The sequence below is a fragment of the Alexandromys fortis genome, unplaced genomic scaffold (assembly GCF_014885135.2).
Source record: "Alexandromys fortis isolate MF-2015 unplaced genomic scaffold, M_Fortis_MF-2015_v1.1 scaffold_127, whole genome shotgun sequence".
NCBI lineage: Eukaryota > Metazoa > Chordata > Mammalia > Rodentia > Cricetidae > Alexandromys > Alexandromys fortis.
The window spans coordinates 5,102,441-5,126,707 of record NW_026068006.1 but is presented as its reverse complement, the minus strand read 5'-3'; the positions used below and the strand labels follow the sequence as shown (position 1 = coordinate 5,126,707).

The window sequence follows — 24,267 nt, the reverse complement described above, 5'->3', positions numbered from 1 at the left end:
CTTGCACTCTGTCTTCTACAACACCCTCCATCTGATCCCCCAATTCCCATACCTACCTACACCAGTTAACCTGTAAAATCTATTATATTTCCCCCTCCAGGGAGATCCGCGACTCCCCCCTAGATCCCTCCTCTTTACCTGACTTAAATTAGTTGACTTGCTTTGACTTCAACTTACAAATTCAAGTTACAAATTGAACTTCTAAAAGCTAGCAGAACATTGGCGAAGATCAGACAAAACAACTCAACCTTATTACGGAACTGGGACAGTGGTTATCACCTGGTAGTCAGGATTACTGATCATGGGCGGTCTCCAGACTCCTCTGTATTTGGGGTTATCTATCATGGGCGGCTTCCACTCGCCACAGCCAATCTGACAGGCTGGGTTAGGCATGTGCGGTGCCTCCCATTCGCCATCCATGTCGTCATTCCTGAAGTTATCAGAGCAGAGGTAATATATTAGCCTCCAGCCTTTGCAGGAAGCAATAAAAATTAGTAAATGATCAGGATACACTTGGCACCTTTCCTGGAATTGAAGAGTGCTTACCAATCATCAGGTTTCTGAGCATTAGGGTTGGCGATAAATTTTGGTTCATCATCAAGCCAGCCATCAGGTTTAACAGCACTTGAGTCTTCTATTTGGGCAGGTTCATTTTCATCCCTGCAAATGCATTATTACAATGTATCTACTGTTTTAGGAAGTTCTTGAATACACATGTCAAAATATCCAGAAGGTTCTGCAGCAGCATGTCCTATCATTTGGCTTGGGTGCCTACGGAGGGCACCATATACCCCCAACAAACACACACACACACACACACACACACACACACACACCCCATTTGCTTGTCATATGTGCTCTTGTGTTCCACACACGTGTGTACACACATACATGACATGCTGAATCTTTTATCACTCAAGCTCAGCAGAAATGATGGACCAATGCCTGCTGATATGGTTTGGATTTTCTGTGTGGAAGGCTTGGTCCCCAGTGCAGTCAAGTTCACAGTGAGGTCTCGAGGAGATAATGGATCATGAGGGTTTTGATTTCATGAATGAATTAGTGTATTTTCAGATTCATGGCTTCATGGATTTCAAGCAGGGGATTTTGTTATAAAGTGATTCCCCTGTTTCCTGGTTGCCCCAATGTGGGCAGCTTTGCTTCTAAAGTTGCCCCTTCCCAGGGTGTCCTGATGACATACTCACCAAAAATGGACCCAGGCACCTATGGCTGAAATGGCTGAAACTGAGCCCAGGTCTTTCTTCTTCTACGCTGATGTCTAGATATTTTCTGTCACAGTGAAGGAAATCTAACACGGAAACTGGCACCAAGGAATGCGGTCATTTCCCTGACTAGCCCTGACCGTGTGGTTCCAAGGCCTATGGAGTTGTATGGATGTGGGAATAGCTTGGAAAAGATTGGAGATTTGGTCTAGAAAGAGCTTAGAAGGCTGGAGCAGGGCTCAGTGGGCAAGCCCGGCAATGACTTGTGTGATACAGCAGCTGCTGAGAGGACGCAGACAGAGGAGCCTGCCCAACAGCCGGGAGTTCGGCATCTCCAGCCCAGCGAGACAAATGGGCGGCACCGGTGCGGATCCTGCCGTTCGTGTTGCTGGAGGGAGCTTATTTCTTCTACGTGAAGACATTCGGTCTTTACTGCATACACTGTAAAATATAATCTTTCCACTTACTACTTTCTTGGGCTTTAACAAATTCACATTTATTTATCATCTCTCTCTCTCTCTCTCTCTCTCGCTCTCTCTCTGTGCAGACACACATGCATGTGTATGTGCATGTATACTTATGTCGCAGGAAGTTAGAGGGCAACTTGTACAAGTCGATTCTCTCTTCCATGAGGGCTGTGCTCACCAACCAGGTCCAGTGGCAGGCGCCCTCACCTGATGAGTCATCTCACCAGCCTCATGTGGTTTTAAATATATGGTTATTATTTAGATAGGAGCTCACGTAACCCATGCTAGCCTGGAACTGTCTAGGTAGCCAAGACTGACTGTGACACCCTGACACTCCTGCTCATATTTTCCCGGTGCTGAGCTGCAGGTCTCTCACACGATGCCTGACATTTAACCCGAGTCCGCAGCAATTCCTTTCGCCACATACAAACCACGTTTTCAAGCAGGTGAATTAATTTATGTTTTATGATTTTTCTAATTTATGTCATACTTAAAAAAGATTCTTCCTACTCAATTTTTGAAAATATAAACTCTCCATTTTTAACTCTTTTATCTTAATTTAACAAGTAACCCAGACTCAGGGAGAAAGCCCCGGGGAGTATGAGCATAGTGAGGGGGAAGAGGACTGAGGCGTCACCTTCTGTGGTAAAGGGTTCATCTTGCCGCCATCAGCTCATTCATGGCTTCCCACAAGAACCTCAAGCTGAAAACCAGACTAAACTTAGCTCTGCTAATGCACAGACTTGGGGGACCCGATCAGAGCCATCTCCAAACAACACACAGATTTTCTTTGGGCACCTCCTAACAGAAACCTAGCATATTTCACCAAACATGAAGCTGCTACCTACAGCTTCTTGAGTCCGAGGGTAACTTCCTCTTTCTGGGTACACAAACATGGAGGCTGTTTCTGACAGCGCAAACACTTGAACAGATCACATGACCCCTTTAAAGCAGCCTGGGGCTCCTGCCCTATGGAAAGTTTGCAGTTAGCCTGAGAGGAAAGGCATCCCCTCTGCAGTCAGTGTCTCTCTGAGTCAGCAGGAGCTGACGGGGAAATGTGAGCGACATGAATATAAAGGAAAGCCTGTGAGACAGCAAACAATGGAGCATACACACCTGGAGCTGCCAGGATGCTCAAGGAAGTGGTGGTCAATCTACACACGACACAAAACGCATAATCTACACACCATACAAACCGCATAATCTACAGACCACACAAACCACGTAATCTATACACCACACAAACCACGTAATCTACACACCACACAAACTGCATAATCTACACACCACACAAACCACGTAATCTACACATCACACAAACCACATAATCAACACACCACAAAAACCGCATAATCTACACACCACACAAACCACGTAATCTACACACCACACAAACCACACAATCTATACACCACACAAACCACATAATCTCCACACCACACAAACCACATAATTTACACACCACACAAATCACATAATCAACACACCACACAAACCACATAATCAACACACCACACAAACTGCATAACCTACACCTACACACCACACAAACCACATAATCTACACACCACACAAACCGCATAATCTACACACCACACAAACCACATAATCTACACACCACACAAACCACATAATCTACACACCACACAAACCACATAATCTACACACCACACAAACAGCATACCCACATTCTAAGAGGCTCAAACAACTGGAAGGAATACAATCATGAGGAAAAAGAAATCCATATCAGAACACAGAAGAACCACAGAGCTGAAAACTGGGCATGTGGGGGAAATTCCTTAACACTGAAAACACACGGCACACTAGGTAGGGAGCATTGATCCACCACTAAGAACTGCAAGCCTCAAGGAAAGGAATGCCTTCTCATAGACAATTGCCCAGGTGTGCTTAGTTGTCAGGGAACATGCCCTTCACAAACTATGCTGACAGAAACACATTTCAGATGAACAACAGCTGGGAGAACTCACTGAAAGCAGAGAAAAAGAACCAAATGCATGCTGCCAGCAAGAAACCCACTTTAGGGCCAACAGGATGGCTCAGTGGGTTGGTTAAGGTGCTTGCTGCCAGTATGATGGATGGCCTGAATTCAGCCCCTAAAATCTCCATGATGGAAAGGAGAGAACCAATATCTCAGGTTGTCCTGACTTACACACATACACACACACACATGGAAAATAAAGCAGTAAGAAATTCCTAAAAATACTTGACAAACTTAAAACAATATTTCAGCAAGGAAGTGATGTAAATGGTAGTAAAAGACCCGATGCTGAGCAAGATTAGGGAAATGTGAGGTAAACCAGAAGGAGTCCACTGCAGACCTTTTAGAATTGCCAACAAGACAAGGAAAACAGAAACCAAATGCTCTGTGTGCAAGGCAGCCGAGCCCTTGTATGAGGCAAACAACACGGGCCTCAGGAAGGTCGGCAGCTTCTCATTGATTCACACACACATTTCCTGAACAGTCCAGCAAATCTATTCCTCGGCATCTACCCTCAACAGGGAACATTATGTCCGTCCACAATTCCATCTGTAAATATCTACCACGCATTCAACTGGAGAATCCTACAATTTCCCATCAATCTGTGAGTGGATGAACCAATGCTGACCCATTCCCAGCAATCCCAGCACAGCACAACCACTGCAGATGCACACGCCAACACAGGGCAGGCTCGGGAGACGGACAGAGACACCAGGTCCTATAAGAGTTCATTTTACATGGTGCTTTGCCAAGCTACAGAGACAGAAACCTCATCGGGACAAATGCGAGGTCCTTCTGGGAAGATGAAAATGCTGCAGACGTCTGTGTGTCCATGAGAACCCATACACCTATGTGCTGCAAATGAATTTAGCAGAATTTATACTTCAATGTATCTGAAGAATGTAAGTAGAGCCCAGAAAAAGACATAAAAAAGAGAACAGCGTTGAGAGTGGGCCGTCAGTCAGCATCAGACAATGGTCACTCCACCTCACTGTACTCGGAAAGCAGGGAAAGGACAGTTATGTCAACAAGTGTGTAAAATCACTTTATTGTCTCATAGGAATCAAAGAACATTTTTTTTAACTTGTGAATTTGCATTAATGCTGCTGTGAAATCTCCTCTGGTAGGCAGAAGGACGGTATTTCTAGACCCAGTTACAAAGCATGGTGGTGGTTTCAGGGGTGCTGTCTCCTCTTTTAAACCACTACTTCTGAGGAGGTGAGATCTTAGATTCCATGAGCACACCTAAAGGGAGGACCACATAGGGAGGACGGAAACCTCCTGGGATCAGCCACTTGAGCCTGTTAGGAAGTGGCAGCATCTCCACAAAGTCAGAGTCAGAGCCCCTCAGCCAGGCCACCTCTACATCCCTGTCTCAACCCACTGAGGTAATAGTCAGTGTCCGTTGTCTTTGCCTGGTAAGTTTGGGGATATTTGTTACACAGCACAATCTAACACAGTGGTTAAATACAAAAAGAAATATATTCTACTCAGCAAACCTTCATTAAGGGTTATGCAGCTGGCAGGAAAAAAACCATGATTCTTAGGAATAAAAGCACATGATCTTTAAGCAAAAATCACAAAACATATCTGAAGAACAAAGACTAGCTCGGTAGGAAGAACTACTGTGGCATCCTTCACAATCATCAACTGAATGCATTTCAGTGAAGGAAAACCTTCAGTCCCCCCAAATGGAAACAAACACACAGCTGGTAAAGAGGGGTGAAGCTTCAGCATGATGATGGGGTGAGTCCCACAGAAGCCTTCTAAGATGCTGACAGAACGGCAACCTAAAGCCAAGTTGTTACTAGACAACCACAACCACAAACAAAACCAACCAACCAACCAACCAACCAACCAACCAACCAAATAAACAAAAACCCCAATACTCTATAGGGCACTTATAGAAAATGCCACACACATACGAAGAACAAGCCAGGAATTAAAATGAAAGGCTTGATGTTTCAAACTCATGGGTCTTCCCACAGAACTAATATCATAAAAATGAACACATGATGAGAAAAGGCAAAAAAGTAAAAATATTAAAGAAAATTTTAAGTTAAAAAAGATAGGAAAGTGCAACATCCATTTCTGAAAATTATTTCATACGAAATCATCAAAGCAAAGAGTATTGTCGCGGATCCACCCTGACCAGCTGAGCTCGGCAGCCTGCAGCAGGGAGCCCTGGCTTACCAGTCCTCTGGCTTCACTGCACTGGGGTCAGGGATCCTGGCTCTGTCATCCCACTCGTCTGGCTTCGTGTCATTGGGATCATCAATTTCTCTGGGGGGATTGATAGGTGGGGCCACATCCTCCAACAAGCTCCCTTGGTTCACAACTTTCTGATCAATGAATATTTCAAATGTATCATCTGGATTCAACACTAAGGAACAATTTTAACACTTGTAGTTAGTATGCAGACAGACACTGCAAAGACAATCTTCTAATAAAATGATCTGAACTTTATGGATACAATTTCCTCTTAACTAGGAAAACCCAGTATATTGCATCAAAACTCGCTGAAACTAGCTACAATAGTTTCAAACATAAAGATATAATCTGTTTTAAACTCATTTTTAAAAAAGATTTATTTATTTATTATGTATATAACGTTCTGCCTTCATGTATGCCCGCACACCAGAGGAGGGCGCCAGATCTCAGTACAGATGGTTGTGAGCCACCATGTGGTTGCTGGGAATTGAACTCAGGACCTCTGGGAGAGCAACCAGGGCTCTTAACTTCTGAGCCATCTCTCCAGCCCCCTTAAACTCATTTTTTTAAAAAAATGAAATTTCCATAGTTTCCACAGATAAACTCCTCAAAAACTAGCTGACCCTGGTGGGGACTCATGGCCACAAAGTGTCCCTGTTACAGTTAGACAATGTAATCCGATCTTCCTCTTATTAAAACAAACCCCCGGAACTTAAGAGGTTGCAAGTATATTACAAAGAACTCAAACTGTTTTAGAACCATTTGAAAGTTCTGGATCCAGTACATATCACCCCTAAAAATGGATTTTCCTACAAACCTACATTTCCCTACATAAACCCCATGCAGCAGACAGGGTCAGCAAAGTTGCCCCAACCTGTGACTTCCATCCCTTCTGAACTCCCCCGGCCCCTATTGGGCACATTATTTATTTTCTCCCCATGTTGTTATTTAACACAGCTCATCCTCTCCCAAAGATAAACTTCTTAAAGGTAGCGACATTTGTTTCTCCTGAAAGCACAGGCTGTCAGCAAGTCTGTGGTTACTGAATGCTTTGAGTGAATGAATGAATGGACGGCATACCAAGAGTATAGAGGTGAGTCTTCCTGTCTGTAAAGAACTCTCTCAGATCGACATCTGGAGGTTTGGCATGCTTCTCTTCAAAAGCTCCAGTTTTGGGATGTTTGTGTCTGAAGATAAAATGCAGCTTATAATCTTCTCCGCATTTATCTGGTCCAAACATGATGGTATAGGACGTTTTATCATAAAAGTCTTCCTTCAAAGAGATGATGGTCCAGATTAGTCCAGAGTCACAGCGTGGTCAGTGATTCTATTCTCTCCAATGGTGGAGTTTACAAAGTACATTTAAGTGCCAGCTTAGTGAAGAACTAACCCAAATGACAATAAAGACAGGGCAAAGTGAGAGCTTTGGTGTCAAAGTAACGCTTAGAGAAGCAAGCGCTACTTCCTTCTTGAAGGTGCAGGGAAGCTGGTGCCTTAGCAGCACAAGAAAGCTTCCTTCACCACTTTATGCAAATACACACGAACAGTTCCTAGGAAATCCAGCACATTTACAACCCTAGGCTAAAGTAATTATTCATTACCATTATCCAGGAAGATAACAGAAATAACTCTTAGAAAAACGTGCTCAAATGTAGAGAGGAACTTCGGATTTCATTCCCTGTGGGGCCTATTCCTCTGGCCTGTTATTCTGCACTCAGATACTGCAGCTCCAATGCCTCCACTGCCATGCGACCAAATGTGTGTGGCTGAGTGAGCTTCTGAGCCCTCTGGACCCCCACACCATCACACCTCAAATGCGGAGATGACAGTCCCCACCTTTGAAGGGCTCTCTGAGGACTCCCTGAGTCCAATAAAGTCCTTAAAGGAATTCGAGCCAATGATGTTTTTGCCACCCTTTCACTAAGACCCTGACCTACAAGACCTAAAATGAGAGCTCCACTAATACGTCCTACAAATGGCCTCTCTTTTGTCCCGAAGCTAAAGTTCTGACACACTGTGCAGCTCGCCCACAGCCAAGCCATCTCAACACTACCTGAAGTCACCTCACTTCTGCTACAGCCAGATGGCACTCCTACCGTGACCGTTTCTTTTGCAGAACCCGAAGGCTACTTTAGTCTTTTCTGTGTATTTGAAACAGCCCATCTTTTAATGTGGGCTTTAGGCCACTTCTGAGCAAACTTGGGAAGAACTCCAATTTGACCCCTCATCAGCATCTCTAAGCACCTGCCACTTCTATTCACAGACGGGCAGAGTTATTTATGTTATATCTTATATCTTCATCAAGTAAAGCAGCCGCGTTATGAATCCTGAGGGCAAACTGTAAAGACCACGTAGACTCACATTGGAAAAAGACATAGTTATTACTTTCAATTGAAAACGAACTTTCCGGTTGTTGTCGCCCGCTCCTTAGAATACTTACTGACTTTAACAAGGTGTTCTTAGATATTAAAATGTCATACCAGAATCAAATCATCAGTGTCTGCTAGCAGTTTGATGTATGCACCTCCACAATCAATACCATCTTGAAAATTTACTTCATATCTAAATGGAGGGAAAAAGAACCACACTGCTGATAAATAACAGTTACTCGTTTTTCTTTAAAGTATAACGAATTACTCTCAATTCCTTAAGCAGAATACTTCACATTACTGCCAAACTCATCCATACAAAGACTAGCTACAACTTATAGGAAGTGAGCAGACATGCTCACCTAATGCTTCAAGTCATGATGTCAAAATAGGAAAGTATTAAAAATAATTACAACCAACCAGAGGAAAACCAACCACCCCATTTACATAATTTTCCCAGTCAAAGTATTAGGGGGAAGATAAGAGAGTTTTAACTAAGCTGCAACAGGAAACCCCAAATTCTGATGAGGAAAGTTCTCCCTATATTCTCCTTCTTGATGGAACTGGGTATCAAACCCAGGGCCTCCTTCAAGCTGCGTAAGTACTGTATGACTGAGCCAATCCCCAGCCTCCATGTTCTGTGTGCTCTTAGCTACAACAGGTTTCTCAGAAACTGATGACAACATTGGAGATTCGGAACCCAGTGCTAACTTTTATTTTAATTCAACTGTACCTAAACCATGCTTTTGAATTTATTGAATTAGATTTTCACTCAATAACTTGGGGGTATTTCACACCAAAATAGCCACGAGAAAAGTGAAACTTCCGCTGTCAGTGTGACAGCTAAACACCTAAGTCTCTCCTAGATTTACAACACCCTAGAAGTCTCAGCCAAATCTATTTTAGGTTGTTTTTAAAGAAATAATATTGCTAAAATAATAAGGCATATGCTTAGGTGTCTGATAAATGAACAAATCATGTAAAGAAAATCCATGAAGGAGTTGTCAAAGTGAAAAACAGTAAAAAAAAAAAAATGAACTTTACCTGCTGGGTATCCCTGTCTGAAATCTGAAATGCTCTAAAATCCAAAGCACTTTGGGTCACACTTGGTCAATCAAACTGTTTCAAATTTCAGATCAATAGATAGTTCTAAGTGCTTTGAGGACTGAGAGAAATTTAAAACAAACAAATCAAAAACAGAAAAATTGCTAATTTATTGGCGTTTTTGAGGCAGAGTGTAGAGCATACTAGAGACACAATAGAGATATAAAACGGAGAGCCGAGACAGCCCCAGGAAGGGTAGAAGCAGACAGCATCCAGCATCCCATCCCTCCAGCCTAGACCAACTTTAAATCCAAAGAGGCTTCAGGAAGTGGAGAACTGGCCAGTGGGAGGCTTCCAAGAATGCCAGCTAATGCTGTGGGCACTGACCTATTTGCTACAGAAGAAGCCCACATGCAGCCTTCACAACCCCACCTCAGTGTAGGTAACTGGCAAGAAACCCACACCACTGAATTACCCTTTTTAAAAAAAAGTGCCCAACTCATACAGTGCTAGGCCCCGCCCAGACTCCCGATGAATGGCTCCATTCTAGAACTTGCCCACCTGTGGTCCCACAAAGCAGCTGAGCAATTCCAGTTCTACACCCATCCACCCTCATCCTGGAAAACAGAAAAAAAAAAATCCTGCCTTAAACAGATTGGCCTACCAAGGTTCCAAAAAAGAGGCTGAAGCAAATCAACCCGCAGACCCTGGAAGGCTCTGGACATCCGCGTCCACTTCGAGCACCCGCCTCAGTCCACCAAGGTCCTGTGCCAAGGAAGCAGCGGTCAAGCCTGGACACTGGTGGGCATCTGCCACCATAACCAAGAGCATCCACTGTATCCTCCCAGACCCTCCAGACTGAGACTGCATGACCTTCAGCTGTCCAACATGGCCCGTGCTATGGCCCCAGAAATCAATGTGTTCCCTGTCCCTACTGCTGAGAGTGACACACCATGCCTGGGTCATCTGGAGCATCTCCACACCCACTAAAACAAAATAAACAAACGAAACACCAAAGCTGAGGAAGCTACCTGCAGCTGCACGCAGTGCAGAACTTGCTCCATCTGAACGAGCTGCAACACGCTGACAGTGACCTCCAAACCCCAGCCACCTAAGTCACGGAGACACCTGCAACCACCGGTTTTATAGCTAAAGATGCTCCATGACACCACACTACTGTGCCCACGTGGAACTAAAGCCAGCGTGGCCTACCCAACCAGCATCTAGGATTCCTTACCAGGAAGATGCAGTTTACTGCAAAAGCCGCTGTGTGGAGGCAGCCGACCTGAATTCTAGGGTGCTCGAGGACTCCAGGGAAATCCACCTGGAGAAAACTGAAACACATGATTCTTCAAGTCTGAAACATCTCAAGAGGAATTTCATGAAACCATGAGAGAAAGGCACTGTGCACGCTGGGAAGCAGATGCTGTAGGGAAAACCGCACAGGCCCCGAAAGCAAACGAGATGGAGAACTCACGGAGGTTACAAAACCAAAAGCTAAAGATGCAACCAAGAACACCTTAGCCAGCAGAGCTGGCCTTTCAAAACAAAGGGAAAAGAATCACTTCCTAGGGCAAACAAAACCTCTGTCAATTCAGCACCAACAGACCAAGCCTTACAAGAAATTCAGAAGGGAATCCTACTTTGGAGGCAAAAGGACGATAGTGACCAACAGAGAAGCACATTAAAACATAAAACTCAGACCACACACACACACACACACACACACACACACACTCACTCACACACACATTTAAATAATCAGAAATGAACAGTAAGAGAGAAGTCAAACAACAAAAAAATTACAAAACAAAAATGTATTGACAAAATTAGAGAACCCCTGGTAACAATAGCCTTGAATAGCAACAATTTAAACTCCTCACAAAATGTTAGACTTGCTGAGTAAATTTAAGAAAAGTGAACTAAACAGGTAAACAAACAAACAACATCAAAACCCCCAAAACACAAGAAGAGGAGCCAACCATTTTTCACACATGAAGAGGTTCACAGGGGTAGAACACACAAACATTTGCCATTTGGCGGGAAGAGGACAATCTGCTCACACCAGGCAGGAGGGACTGGGGAAGGAGACAATCACTGTACCGACAAAGGGGTCAGTTAGAGGGGATGGAATCCCAAGCAGTGCGGGTGTGAACCGGAGACTTCAACACCACGTGTGTACAGAAAACACAACTAGATTACAGGGAGAACCAGTAATTGCGGGGACACTCCCACACCCCCCAATTTAACAATGAACAGATCATGTAAGCAAACAGTCACTGGATTTAAACTATTCCAGACCAACCAACAGTTACAGAGTGCGTCCCCAACGGCTGCAGAAACTCATTCTACCTAGTAGGACCCAGGGCGTTGTTCCTTTTGGAAACTACAGCTCCCAGATTCCTTCTGGATTACGGACACCTGCGCACGCAGGCGCGCGCAGGTGCAGGACATTTTTCCCAGACACCCTTGCGTTCTCGTTAAAAAGCGAGCTTCCACGAGGCCTCGCTCTCTCGTGCCCTATTCTCTCGTGTCTTGCACACCTGTCCCTCATCGTGTTACCCCTCCCCCATTAAAGCGCACCCACGTGGGAGCCGCGTGTCTGTGTCTCCTCCTTTCGTGCGTGTTTTGTCTGTCCTGTGTTTGTCTCCACACACACCCGCTTTAAAAGAATAATGTAGGGCTTCCTCCAGGAGACACCACATGCTAGTACAAAACAAGTCACACAAATTAGAAATAATTATCAATCAATTAATGTTTGGGCTATATGAAACATTCTGGAGCAAAAAGAAAAAAATCTCAAAAGTCCTATTAAAAATATACGCACAATTTTAATCCCAGCACTCGGGACTCCGAGGCAGGTGGATCTCTGAGTTCGAGGCCAGTCTGGTCTACAGAGTGTGTTCTAGGTCAGCCAGGGCTACACAGAGAAACCCTGTCTCAGAAAACACAAAGTGCAACATGCTTACACAGATATTTCTCGAAAGAAGAAACACATGAACAGCAGTATAGTAAAGGCACATGTGGTCACAAATCAGGAAAACAGTAAAACCTTACCCCAGGTGGAAAGACTTTAATGAAAGCAAAAACAAAAACCCAACCAGCAACAACAAAAAACCCAAACAAACAAAAAACACACAAATAAACAAAACTGCTTACGATGTCAAACGGCAATTTTACATATTGGTGGTAGAATGATATATTAATACAGCCACTATGAGAAATGGCACTAGATTTCTCAAATAGAAACCAGAACTGCACTGGAGCCATCTGTCAACACTCCCAGGACTGTAATCAGTGTGTGAGATGCCTGCACGCCCAGCCTTCACTCAGCACCATATTCTCTATGGCCACCATGCAGAATTAACTGAGGTGACCACGGATGTTTGGATAAGGAGGAGGTGGTCCGTATGCTCAACAGAGTACTGCTCAGCCACTTAAAAAGATTAAACTTTTATTCACAGGGACACGGCTGGGACCATGGGACATCACATTGAGTAAAATAATCCCGGCAAAAAACCTGAAGATATATAACACATGGTCTCGCTCCTTTCGGAAGTAAAATATTGATTTTATAGAGGTGAAAAGGAGTCGAGGAAGGAAAGAGGGAAGATGAAGATCAGGGACTCAAACACACTCAGAGGAGGAGGAGGGGGTCTGCAGAACACTCAGGAGGAGGAGGGGGAGGAGGGGGACTGCAGAACACTCAGGAGGAGGAGGGGGAATTACAGTACACTCCACAAAGGCAGGCAACTATAGAAATCTTCTTTCAGAAAGACCCAGAAGGAAAGTCAAGACACAAAGATGTGATAAGCGTTTAAAGAAACAGAAAGGTGAATTTCCACTAGACAGTGATTGTAGCAGTCAAAGCATTTCAGATCTCAGATTAGGCGTGCTCCACACATACATGTTCGATATGTACTGACATGTATTGACATGTATCAACATGTTTTGGCATGTATTGACGTGTACACAAACTGCAAAAGGCATCATAAAGTTCAGCAAAAATCAAGTGCCAATTAAAGCATTTAACATCAAATATTTCGGCCCATCTGACTACTTTTTGATTCTTGATTCTTTTTAAATTTTCAAAACAATCATTTCACAGTTTTGGAAATTTTTAGATGTATTTTTCTGTTTGCGTTTTATCTGGCAGACAACACTTTCTCATCAGTGACTCATACAGAAAACATTCCATTTATCCCTGACAACTTGAATTTTGTATTTGTTTTCTGCACATCCCAAATGAACAGTGCATTGATAAAGTGATGCTCCTCACACCTAACTTCCTAACTTTTAAGAGACTGAGAGTAAGGCTGCTTTAAAGCCTCAAGGAAGGGTGGGCAGATGGCTCAGTAGTTGAAGTGCTTAAGGACCAGAGTTCAGATTCCCAGAACTCATGTAAAATACTTAATAAACATGGTGGCCAGCCTCAGAATGTGAAGGCAGGGGATTCACAGGGCAGGCTGGCTAGGGAGACATGTTGTAGATCGAGAGATTCTGTCTCAGAGAATAAGGTGAAATTGCATCAAGGACGATGCCAGCATCAACCTCAGGCTCCACAGGCATACGCATACACATACTTACAATTGCACTCAACGCCCCTGCCCCCTGCCCCCTCCCCCCTGCCCCTGCCACCTCCACACACACCACAGAGAGGGAAAAAAGTAAAAGAAAGAAATTACCAGCAAAGCCAAAATCAGACCAAACCCTAATTAGTAGCGAACAACACCGATGTGGACCCTGGTCCCACTAAGTATTTGTAATGTTCTTTTAGTTGGTTCAGTTAGCAGGGAAGCCCTCCTTGTCTTTACGTCGTATGGAATGGCCACAGAAACGGGTTCATCTAGACTAGAGCTTAATCCCAGAAAGGAAGGCTGCTCACTGCATGGGCAGAGAACTGAGGGTCTGGAGGCCCGGCAGGCACCACTGCTATTTCCGTAGGACACATTGACCTGGAGCAGTTTCAGGCACAATGTGGCTCGCCAGTGACCTGAATAGGGAAGTTTTCAGAGCTTCATTTTGGCTTTACAGCACTGCAGGAGAGAGAAGGTTGGGGATTTACAGCCGACCTGGGGCAGTGCACCTGCAAATCACCTGGTTGATGGCAGTGTAGGGGAAGAGGAGGTCTCTGGCCAAGTGGGGCTTTGTGGGCAGACACCTACGTGCAGACAGGGTTTCCTCCTAGAATCAGTCTGCAGCCTTGAGTGGCTAGGCACGAACAGGTCGTAAGCTGGCCGTGCTTATGTTCTGTTCTGAATGTCCTAGGCCTACCCTATCAGCAAGGAACTAGAAAAACTAAGATAAAGGTGTGACTTCACCATCCTTCGTGGTGACAGAATTGTGTGTACCGGACACGCGATGTATAGTTTATCACTAAGCCGTTTGTCCCCCAGAGACCAGGGTGTTGTTATGGGTGTGTGCATTTGTATACGGACCTGGAAAGGGAAATGTGGATTTTTTTTTTTGTTGTACATAGCAGCAAAACCTGACATACATTCAGATGCCGAATTATACCAAACTAATACCAATTAAAAAGTCTTAAAACTTACTGAACTATCAAAGGTCTATCAGAGAAAACAAAGGGTTTATTGAGGACGGCAGCTATTGCATGGTGCTTGGCCTTAGACTTCAGGACCAGCCCTCTGTCGCCGGGCACCTGGTCTTCCTTCAGCTCCTCTATTTCCCATCTTCCTAAAGGAGAAAGTGAAGTAAGTGAGCGAAAACAGAAGACGCACAGAAGATGGCCTCCCAGCAGTCCTGAGCAGTGCTCTTTCCCATGAAAACTGACTACGGAAAAATAAAACCAAATAATGCATCAGGAAATAATATCTGCGGTTTGTAGTTCCCTTCTTTTCCCCCTCCCCTTCCTCCTCATTTCCCTTTTCATCTTTCCCTTACCCCCACCTCTCACTCCCCCACCCCATCTCCATCTCCCCACCCTTTCTCTCTCTCTCCTCTACTTCCCACCCTTCCCCTTTTCTTTTCCTTGCCAGTGTTCAGAAACTGGTTTCATTTCGTTAGCCTCAACTCGGAAGACTAATAAATAACACGGCAGGTACACTTCTAAAATGGATGCAATTAGGTTTTCTTGACGTACTTTCAGTAAAACAAATGATAAAATACAGTTTGTCTCATAAGGTCTGTGAATGCTGACTTTAAAAAACAGTGTATAAAAGCAAGTGCCCTTCCTGTCCAAGCGCACCCTTTTGACCAAGAGCAAAGTTTGCCTTGTAGGACACTTAAAATAAGATGAAAAAAAAAAACCCACACAAAAATAAGATGAGCTATTTAAAAACTCCTATGAGACATGCTGAGCAGTCTGCCCCAGGGTGGAGCTAACCGACTAGGAAACGCAGGCAACACTTCAAGCATCTTCATGGCAGCTGCTGCAGGTACTTCAACCGCGCTGGAAAACTATCTCACCAGACAAACCCCGCCCCGGTTAAGTCACGTGACCGAGAGAGCTTTGGGCCAGAAAGCAGCAGCACCCCAGAGAAGCACTAAGCCAGCCAGTAACAAAGCCCAGCTGGGGCTCTGGCCCGGGAGTTCAGCCTTCCGGATCTGAGTGTTCCTGCCTTGAGACCACGGGGCTATGCAGCCCCGCTGACTGGAGTCCCAGAGTTCTGTGCTGGACACCACTCTGTTCTCTTTTAAAATAGGGGGAAAATCAACTTATCTTAATTTCAAAATTAGATGTTTGAAAATTATGCATGTTTGTTCCAACTAAGCTCAACTCAGCAAAAGATGGTGATTTTGCTATGATGTTTCAACTCACAGTGATTTTTATGGACACTAATTAAATCACTAATGCTCGAGACTGCTTTTTTCTTTCTAAAAACAATGCAACTGCCACGACTCTTATGATCAAAGCAGCTTGAGGTTTAGTCTGTCGTTTTGTATGGACTTTTGGGATTTAAAAAGAAATCTTCAAGATTTTCGAGAGCAACACTCTGGCAGGGGAGCGCATGGCTGAGGGCAACCTGGGGGACATAGTAAGACCCATCTTAAAAATAAAAGCTGGCAGGTCTCCCTAAAGCACACCCCATCTTATGCTTTTACAGAGTGAACATTTGGCTTGGTTTTTCTTTAAAAAAAAAAAAAAAAGACTGTAAAGTGCTTAAACACAGTTGCTTAAATCAAACATTCTGGGTTTTAGTGATGCCGGGCTTACTGGATTATTTTTAGCAGTGTATTCCCTAGACTCATCGTTTCTTTAAGGGGAGCGGTTCTATAAACGGCTTTAGATTGGCCTTCGCATGGTCCATGTGGCGTGTACACACATGTGGTGGCTGGGATGGAGGACAGTTTGTATAGATGAAGGCAGGCACAGTCTACATCTTACACAACGGAAGCTGTGAGAAGGAAACTGACAACGGAGGTCTGTGGCGCGTGCTGAGTCTGAGCTCTAGCCGTATGCTTGTGTGACACCCCCATCCTGGTCCCCTGCAGCACAGGACACAGGATGCTTGAGAAGGCTGCTTCTAGACCAGAAGGCAGACAGTCCTGTCATTCTCCAAGTAGCCTTTTTCAGGAAGAAAGACACTTCCACAGCTGAGCCTGCAGACAGCCCCACCAGGGACCCTGTGGATGATGGGCAAGGCTGAAGCTGAGGGCTGCAGAGGTCATAATCCACCTCTGCTCTTGATCTATGAGTGCCCAGGCTTGAGGTCAAACATCCAGAACAGCACCGTGCAAGCTAACCCCCTGTGGTCAAAGTCCAGCTAGATTTAAGAGTCAGAAACTGGTTCAATCAGGCAATCCCTGCAACACTGAAGAGGAACAGCGTGAAAAATCGAGCATTGCATTGTGAGGGCCAGGTGGCCCTTGTGACCAGCATAATTTAACAAAAATATAATCTCAAAAGCTAGTGAACATGGGCTATTGTTATCTAATATTTAAATAAGTATTTTACCATCGTATATGGAAATTTCTGAATCCTTTTCATCCTTCTTTGCTTTTGATAAGACCCACCTGTAAGTAAAGATGAAGACAGATATTTGCCATTAAAATAAGATTTGCAATTTATAGATAAAATGAATGTAAAAATTCAAGATATTAGCCAACATAATCAGTTTTTATTCAAAATGAATTAGTGTCAAGAAGTTAGCCAGTTAATCTAGTTTGTGCATACTCCCAGTCTGCTCTTCCATATCCGTGTGGGAGTGAGCTCAGTCTCGGAGTGGGAAATGGGGTGGAGCACATAGCTAACAACTAGCAGAGGCTCTGGAGCGTTCTAATCAGTGGTGTTAACCAGCACAGATAGGCACACCTCCGCTGTGGCTGCAACAGAAGCTCAGGAACAGCCACTGTTAATGTCTCCCTAGAGAACAAGGAAATGCTGTGGGTTTTCTTTGCATTGCGGATTTGCGTCTCTCTTTGTATAAATACATAGCTTAAAATTATTCTACCAAGACACAGGAGAGCCATTCTCAGAGACCAACAGCTTCAGGGAACCGGTCGAGTGGAAGTAGATGCTCTCTTGCAGGAGTACTCACCCAGCCAGCCTCCCACTGTCGAACGTTTCCGTAAAGTAGACTTCTCCTATAGGTAGAGGTGTTTTATATTTAATAGTCTAGAAAAGAGATTTTTAAAAGCCAAAGTTATTCATTTTTGCAAATATCTGAAGTCATCCTGACAGTTCAGAACCTAGTACACGGTGCACAATGACAGTAGAGACTCCAGGTGGCACGGGCTCTTGTTGCAAAGCTCTTGTCTTAGTAATGTCATAACGACACCTGCCACTTTGTACAACTCGTGTCTGGGAATATAATGTTGGGTGTTTTTCCCCACATCTTGTCATCTTACCAAATACACTTATGAGGGATTAGCACACGTGTCCATGTTCTAAAGATTCCACTTTTAAAGACCCCCGTTAACAGGGTACTTGCTCCAGATGTTGGTTTATTAAGCATTACTATGTAGATTATAGGACTAGGTTTCAAAAGAAATACCTTTGCAGAGGTTGAAATTTAAACGGGCTACAAAATATTCACGACAAACAAATATTATTTCCGTATTAAAAGCTCACTGAAGATGAGATGAAGCAATGGAATCTGTGAGAACTTCCTATTTATGACCTGGGCCCTTCAAATAGAGGCTAGCATGGAAGGAGAGTGGCTTCTGGTCATTGCAGGATTCCATGTGAATACACTCAGTGTGGAGGCTCCAGATGGTTCAAGTAGATGAATCAAAACCTCTGTAAAGTCCCAAGGCGCCTGCCGGTCACCACCTCAGGACACACACCTTGACAGCTGAGGCAGGGCCCTGGCTCAGCCCCACTGAAGCCACCTTGTCACTTCTGCCTTTAAAATCCGACCTCCTTGTGTGGTGCCTTCTACCCACAGAGAAATGGAAGCCACTTCTTTACTTATTGAAAAACCACAAGTTATGGCACCTTCCATTTTTTTCTGGAAAGGTCTGATATCGTTAGAACTAGAACTAAAGGCCTTTGTCTTTGCTAAAGAACTCGGTCCTCTTTAACCAGCAAAAACCTCCCAGACTCGCTGAGCACAACTCGGGCCGGTGTCACAAACAATTTTTGCTGTCGGCACTTGAAGGACACTGATGGAAAAAGCAACATTTTCCTACGCCCTGAGAAGCCTGACCCCGTCAGGAGAAAGGGGATGTGTCTAGAGAGATCTGTCACTCCTATGACCACGGGAAAAAGAGGTTACAGCTCACGTCTCAACCGTCTTACCCCTGAGGAAGGTTCATCATCTTTAATACTACTCTCTTCTGAATTCTCACTGGCGTCTTCCACCTCAGCACCGTCACTCACGAATTCTGCATTGACAGCGATGGCCAGAAGACTCAAGCACAGCCCAACACCTTGGAGATGCATAGCGACTACCTGTGAAAAGTCAGGCATGGATGCCGTGTGTTAAGAACCACAGGAAGAATCAATTTCTCCTTTATTCTGGAGATGCTTTCATTGCCAGCAACATTATTTAAATTAAGCCTTGGACAAGTAAAATAACTTCAGATTTTCAGTTCTAATTTTCTTCCAAAATCAAAAAGTGAATGGTATAAAAATAAAAATTTTGCAACAGTGTCTATCAAATGCAAATAATATGTTGATTCATTGAAAAGAAAAAAGCTATAATGATGCCTAAATTTTCACTTATATTATTTCAAATAATGTAGCTTAAGTATATGCAAAATTAGACATCTGATAATTACAAAGCTGGAGTCTGCTTACATCTAAACACCAAAAACTAAGGGATTTTTACATTTAACATAGGAGTGTTTGCCAAAAATCAAATTCCATGCTGTAGCAAGTTGTTTGCCAGGAACCTCGCTCTTTCTATAATTCCATGGTCATCACATGATTATCTGACCACAGGTCTCTTCAGACACTGCATAACTGCTGTCCCTTCTGCTAGGAAAAAATGCCAAACACAACCTGCTGTCCTCTTAACAGAACGGCCCGCTCTCATTAGCATATGCTAATTCTCGAAAGTCTGTTGGCACTGAGACAGTTAAGAGTCATTGATTCAAAAGCGGTCATACAATAACACATCATCATCATGTATGCTACTCATTCCTCAAAGCTAACATCAACATGGGGACATTTTCATGTAGAGTAGAGCCTTAGAACTCTAAAAGTGTTCAGACAATAGACAGCTATGGACATATAGGGACCACTTAAGAAAGATGGAGCAGACAGGGAGAGTACCACAGTCACCAGAGTTGCTACTATTGACCATTGAAACCACATAAATGGGAGAAACTGGAATCCTCACACACTGTTGAAGTGTGTCAAGGTACCATACCAACAGAGGTGGGAAATAATATGGCAAGTTTCAACACGACCCAGGGATTCCACTCAAGGATAGCCAAAATAAAACTTATATCCTCACAGATACTCAGATACAAGCCATGAAATCAGCTCAGATGTAGAGCTATTCAAATGCCCAACAAGTCATGAGTGTACAGACGTAAGCTGAAGCACTCGTCTCATGGAAAAGCAACCAGCAACAGAAAGAGACAAAACACACATACAATGCACAAATGCAAAACTATTATACCTGGGGAAAAGCCAGCTAGGGAAACTGTTGTACCATTTCATGTTAGGGAAATGAGAAAACGAGAACTGGAGAACAGAGGAGACACCAGCTAGATCAGGTGACACGGCTTGGGAGCAGCTAAAGGGCACTGATGAAATAGCCAATAGTAAAATTTGGTAATGATTACCCAACTCTAAATAAAATTACATAAAGTAAGAAGCTGAACTTGATAGTATATAAATTATAGATCATTAAAACAGTTTATAAAACATCACAGAAAGCATTATTCTACCTACCTAGTTCAACTGACACAACCCCTTTTCAGATCAAAACTTTAATATCTGGACCAGATAAGCTTGATTTCTCCTAAAGGTTGAATGTATACTTTGAAAATGCACATTTTCAAAACCACTAAACAGAAATCTACCTTAATAGGTGCTTTCTGTATCCAGATACTGCCATCTTTATGGAGAGACAAAACACACACGGGTAAATAAATAGATGTAAATTTTTTTTTTTAGAGTATCAATATGACTTTAGAACTTTCTGGATGGTAGTATTGTCCACTTAATAGAACCTAGACTCACACAGAGGAGAGCTTCTGGGCAGGCCTGCTCACGGGGATTTCTGGCATGTGTTGATTGAGGTATGAAGACCCATTCTTAGTGAATGGGCTGGGCCCCGAACGTGAGCTGAGCACCAGTGTTCATCTCCCTCTGCTTCCTGACTGCAGGCTCCTCTCTGGCCGCCACGCCTTCTCAGCAACACAGACTGTGGCCCTGCAGACTGTAAGCCAGAAAAAGCCTTCTCTCCTTAAGTTGCATTTATTTAGTATTATGTCTCAGCAACAAGAGAATTAATAAAGGGGACATATGCCTGATCGCTTGAGCATATGACAATTCCGTTTTTAATTTCTGAGATGCTTCCACAGTATTTCCCACAATGCCTGTGTCCCGGGATCCAGGGCTGTCTCTGCCTCCGCAGCACCGGGACTGCAGGCCTTTACCACCACGCTCTGCTGTCGTCCTGTATGTACTTTTTGCTTCTTCCTGTGAAAGCTATCTGAGAATTCCCGAACTCTACACTTCAGAGATCGCTGTTCAGTTCCGAGGAGTTATTCACTCTCAAAGATGACTCGACACCTACTTTAATTTGAACTTGCTCTTTCCTCTGAGATGAAATAGGCTTACTGTGCCCATCAAGATGGCCCGAGAACCTAGGTCAATCCCCAGGACCCACACCAGAGAGGACCCACACTAATTTCCCAAAGCTGGCCTCTGACCGCCACACACGTGCCAAGTGTTCGACCACCCAACCCACAAATAAATGTAATTTTTAGTTTTGATTTTTGAGACAGGATCTCTCTGTTTAGTCCTTGCTGTCCTAGAACTTAATGTGTAGACCAAGCTGGCCTCAAAATCAGAGATATCTGCCTGCCTCTGCCTCCCGAGTGCTGGGATTATTTCCCTTTTCTGTAACATCACCTCTAGTCGCCAAAGCGGTCCTATGTGTATGGACTTAGGCTGGGAAGGAGTCCACCAGAAAGCAAAGCAGAGCTGACAGAGTACAGCGCCATGAGTCCCCGGGGTCTCTGGTAACCAATCTCATTAGGAGGGCGTTTGTGGAATGAAAGAACACATTTCCGTGCCTCAGCCATGGATAGGGACATGACCTCCCTGACAGATATTCCTAGCTGTCACTGTGTCCTTTCCACTCTCAGAACCAGCTAACCTTCAGAACCAGCCCCTGCCTTCTTGCAAGCCTGGCGTTTCCTAGCAACAATTCTTAACCTGGACCCTGCTTAAACCACTGTCAGTAGCTCTTAGCACAGATCGCTTCTTCCAAGACTGAGTCTTCATTCTGAGTATTCGCCTACATATTTTTTAAAACTTTAATTTTGTATACATGTGCTTCTGCTGTGTTGTTATATAAACATATGTGTGGGTATCAGAGGAGGTCAGAAAAGGGCGTCGATGCCCTGGAACTGGAGATACAGGTTGTGAGTATCTGACATGGGTGCTGGGAACTGATTCCAGGGCTTCCGCAAGAGCAGTGTGTGTTCTTAACCACTGAGCCATCTCTCCAGCCCAGAACTTCCCTTTTAATACACTTACACTCCTATAAATGGCTCTTCTCATAACTGGGGACTTTTGCCTATGTTGAGGTCCTTAGCTGGCTGAGGTATCAGGCATGGTTGGTGTACCTGGGGAGTGAGGGTGGAAACCTGACTCAGGTGGCTTCAGAAGCACACTACAAAATGACAGTAGCCGCTTCCTGACCTTGCTGCCTTCGCAGTGGCTGGCCAGTGGCTAGCATTGCCATCCAGAGGGCAATGGACCTGGGCAATCACTCTGGGCCTCTTCTCACCTGTGAAGTGAGAGGCTTGAGTGACCCGAGCTGAAGTCCTATCAAAGCTGATGGGTCCTGCTTTCTAATTACACAGTCAAGAAGGAAAATTATCAGGCGCTGAAAGAATCCTTGACACAATAGCATCCATCAGGGCCATCCATCAACAACACATGCCACACACTAGAAACCATCCTGACCGGACTAGAAAAGCACAGGGCACGGGGTCGACGTGCCTAGATGATCACACCAATAGACGAGGACTAGAAAGCCGCCAAAATTACAACTCCTGAAAGGAGGGCTACCAGAGAGAGGTAAAAATTCCAGGGCAAGCAAGCAAGTAAACAACAACAACAACAACAACAAAAAACCACGATTTACTATTTTATGCATCGAAAAGCTTCAATATAAATTAATCATGTTCCAAAATGTCTTCCCATTGAACATTGTTTCCCCTAATTTGTCTGTTTTTAACCTTCTGTCTCCAGCACCCAGCTTCCTAGCCATTTTTTTTTTTAACCCAGAACAAACCTCTGTAGAGCCTCTCCCTCCTGGGTGGGGCAGACGCCACTTAGGTTCACTAAAGTCTCTGATTGATAGTAAACAGGCATTAGATAATGACTTCAACACACTTAGGCTCCCTCCCCAGGAGCCCACGCTAGGCTCCACCCAAGTGTCTAGGTAGCGGCCAGGACTCTCTGGCCACCTTCACCGGATGGTGGTGGTGGTGTGTGCTGCTAGTAGTGGGTCCTTTTGGCTTCGCAGAGATGGATTGCACAGAAGTGGGTTGCTTATGAGGAGCCCAAGTTAGTTTTGTTTGCGTTTTCTAGAAAAGTGCGAAGAACTCTCTTGGGAGCGTGGCCAGGGCTCCGTGGAACGGGGCCACAGTGGCAACCGCTGGGATAACGGACTCCAGGCTCAGCAGGGCACCCGGCCTTCCCCCGCGTCGGCGCAGCAGGTGGGGGACCCAAGGGACCCGAAGTGGGGCTTTCTCCACCCAGGGCTGATCTCTGTCGCGGAGGCTGGGAGAGCCCACCTATGGCAAGAGCTCGCTGCACCTCCATCCTTGAACTCAACCTCCAACCTCACCTGGCTGCACCCAGTTGAACCTTCTAGTCTCAGAACGGGGTGCGGCCCGGGCATCCGGACCCGATTCCTCACCCCGGCCCCGCAGATCACACACCTGTCCTGCGGGTTTGTGTCCCGCAGCGGAAGCTCAGGTGTCCGACTGGCCGCTACGCAGTCCCCGGCGTCTCCCCAGACCGATCCAGGCGGCAGCCACCCAGCAGCGACTGCTAACTGCGCGTGCGCGAGCGGCAGCTCGGGAGGATGCTGTGGATGCTCTGGTGAGCGAGCCTCCTCCTGCTCAACCGCCGCTAAGGACCCAGCGGCCGCGCGGCGACCCTGGGGAGCAGTGCTCCCAAAGTCAGTAGCTCTCTGGAATTGAAGCTCTGCAGACTGTTCTACGTGCCGTGCCTTAGTTGGCTCCTAGGTGGATGGGATGGATGAATAGACGGATGTCATTTTGTTTTCTTTTCCTTTCCTTTCTTTTCTTTTTTCTCTTTTCTTTGTGGTTGTTTTGTTCTCTGTGTGTGTGTC

At 44.8% G+C, this 24,267-nt stretch overlaps 1 protein-coding gene across 1 annotated transcript in view; it reads right to left on the bottom strand.

The window, feature by feature from the left end:
- The window catches only part of Clgn (calmegin), a 30,857-nt gene extending 6,911 nt beyond the window's left edge, over positions 1–23,946 (bottom strand). Inside the window, exons 1-10 of the mRNA XM_050161568.1 lie at positions 23,852–23,946; positions 19,014–19,166; positions 17,812–17,888; positions 17,229–17,287; positions 14,866–15,007; positions 8,381–8,462; positions 6,981–7,173; positions 5,883–6,072; positions 547–660; positions 280–430 (exon numbers count right to left, since the gene is read on the bottom strand). Of these exons, the coding sequence (XP_050017525.1) occupies positions 280–430; positions 547–660; positions 5,883–6,072; positions 6,981–7,173; positions 8,381–8,462; positions 14,866–15,007; positions 17,229–17,287; positions 17,812–17,888; positions 19,014–19,157 (1,152 nt within the window). The 5' untranslated portion in view covers positions 19,158–19,166; positions 23,852–23,946. The remainder of the gene's footprint in view (positions 1–279; positions 431–546; positions 661–5,882; positions 6,073–6,980; positions 7,174–8,380; positions 8,463–14,865; positions 15,008–17,228; positions 17,288–17,811; positions 17,889–19,013; positions 19,167–23,851) is intronic.
- Positions 23,947–24,267: the final 321 nt, after the last annotated feature.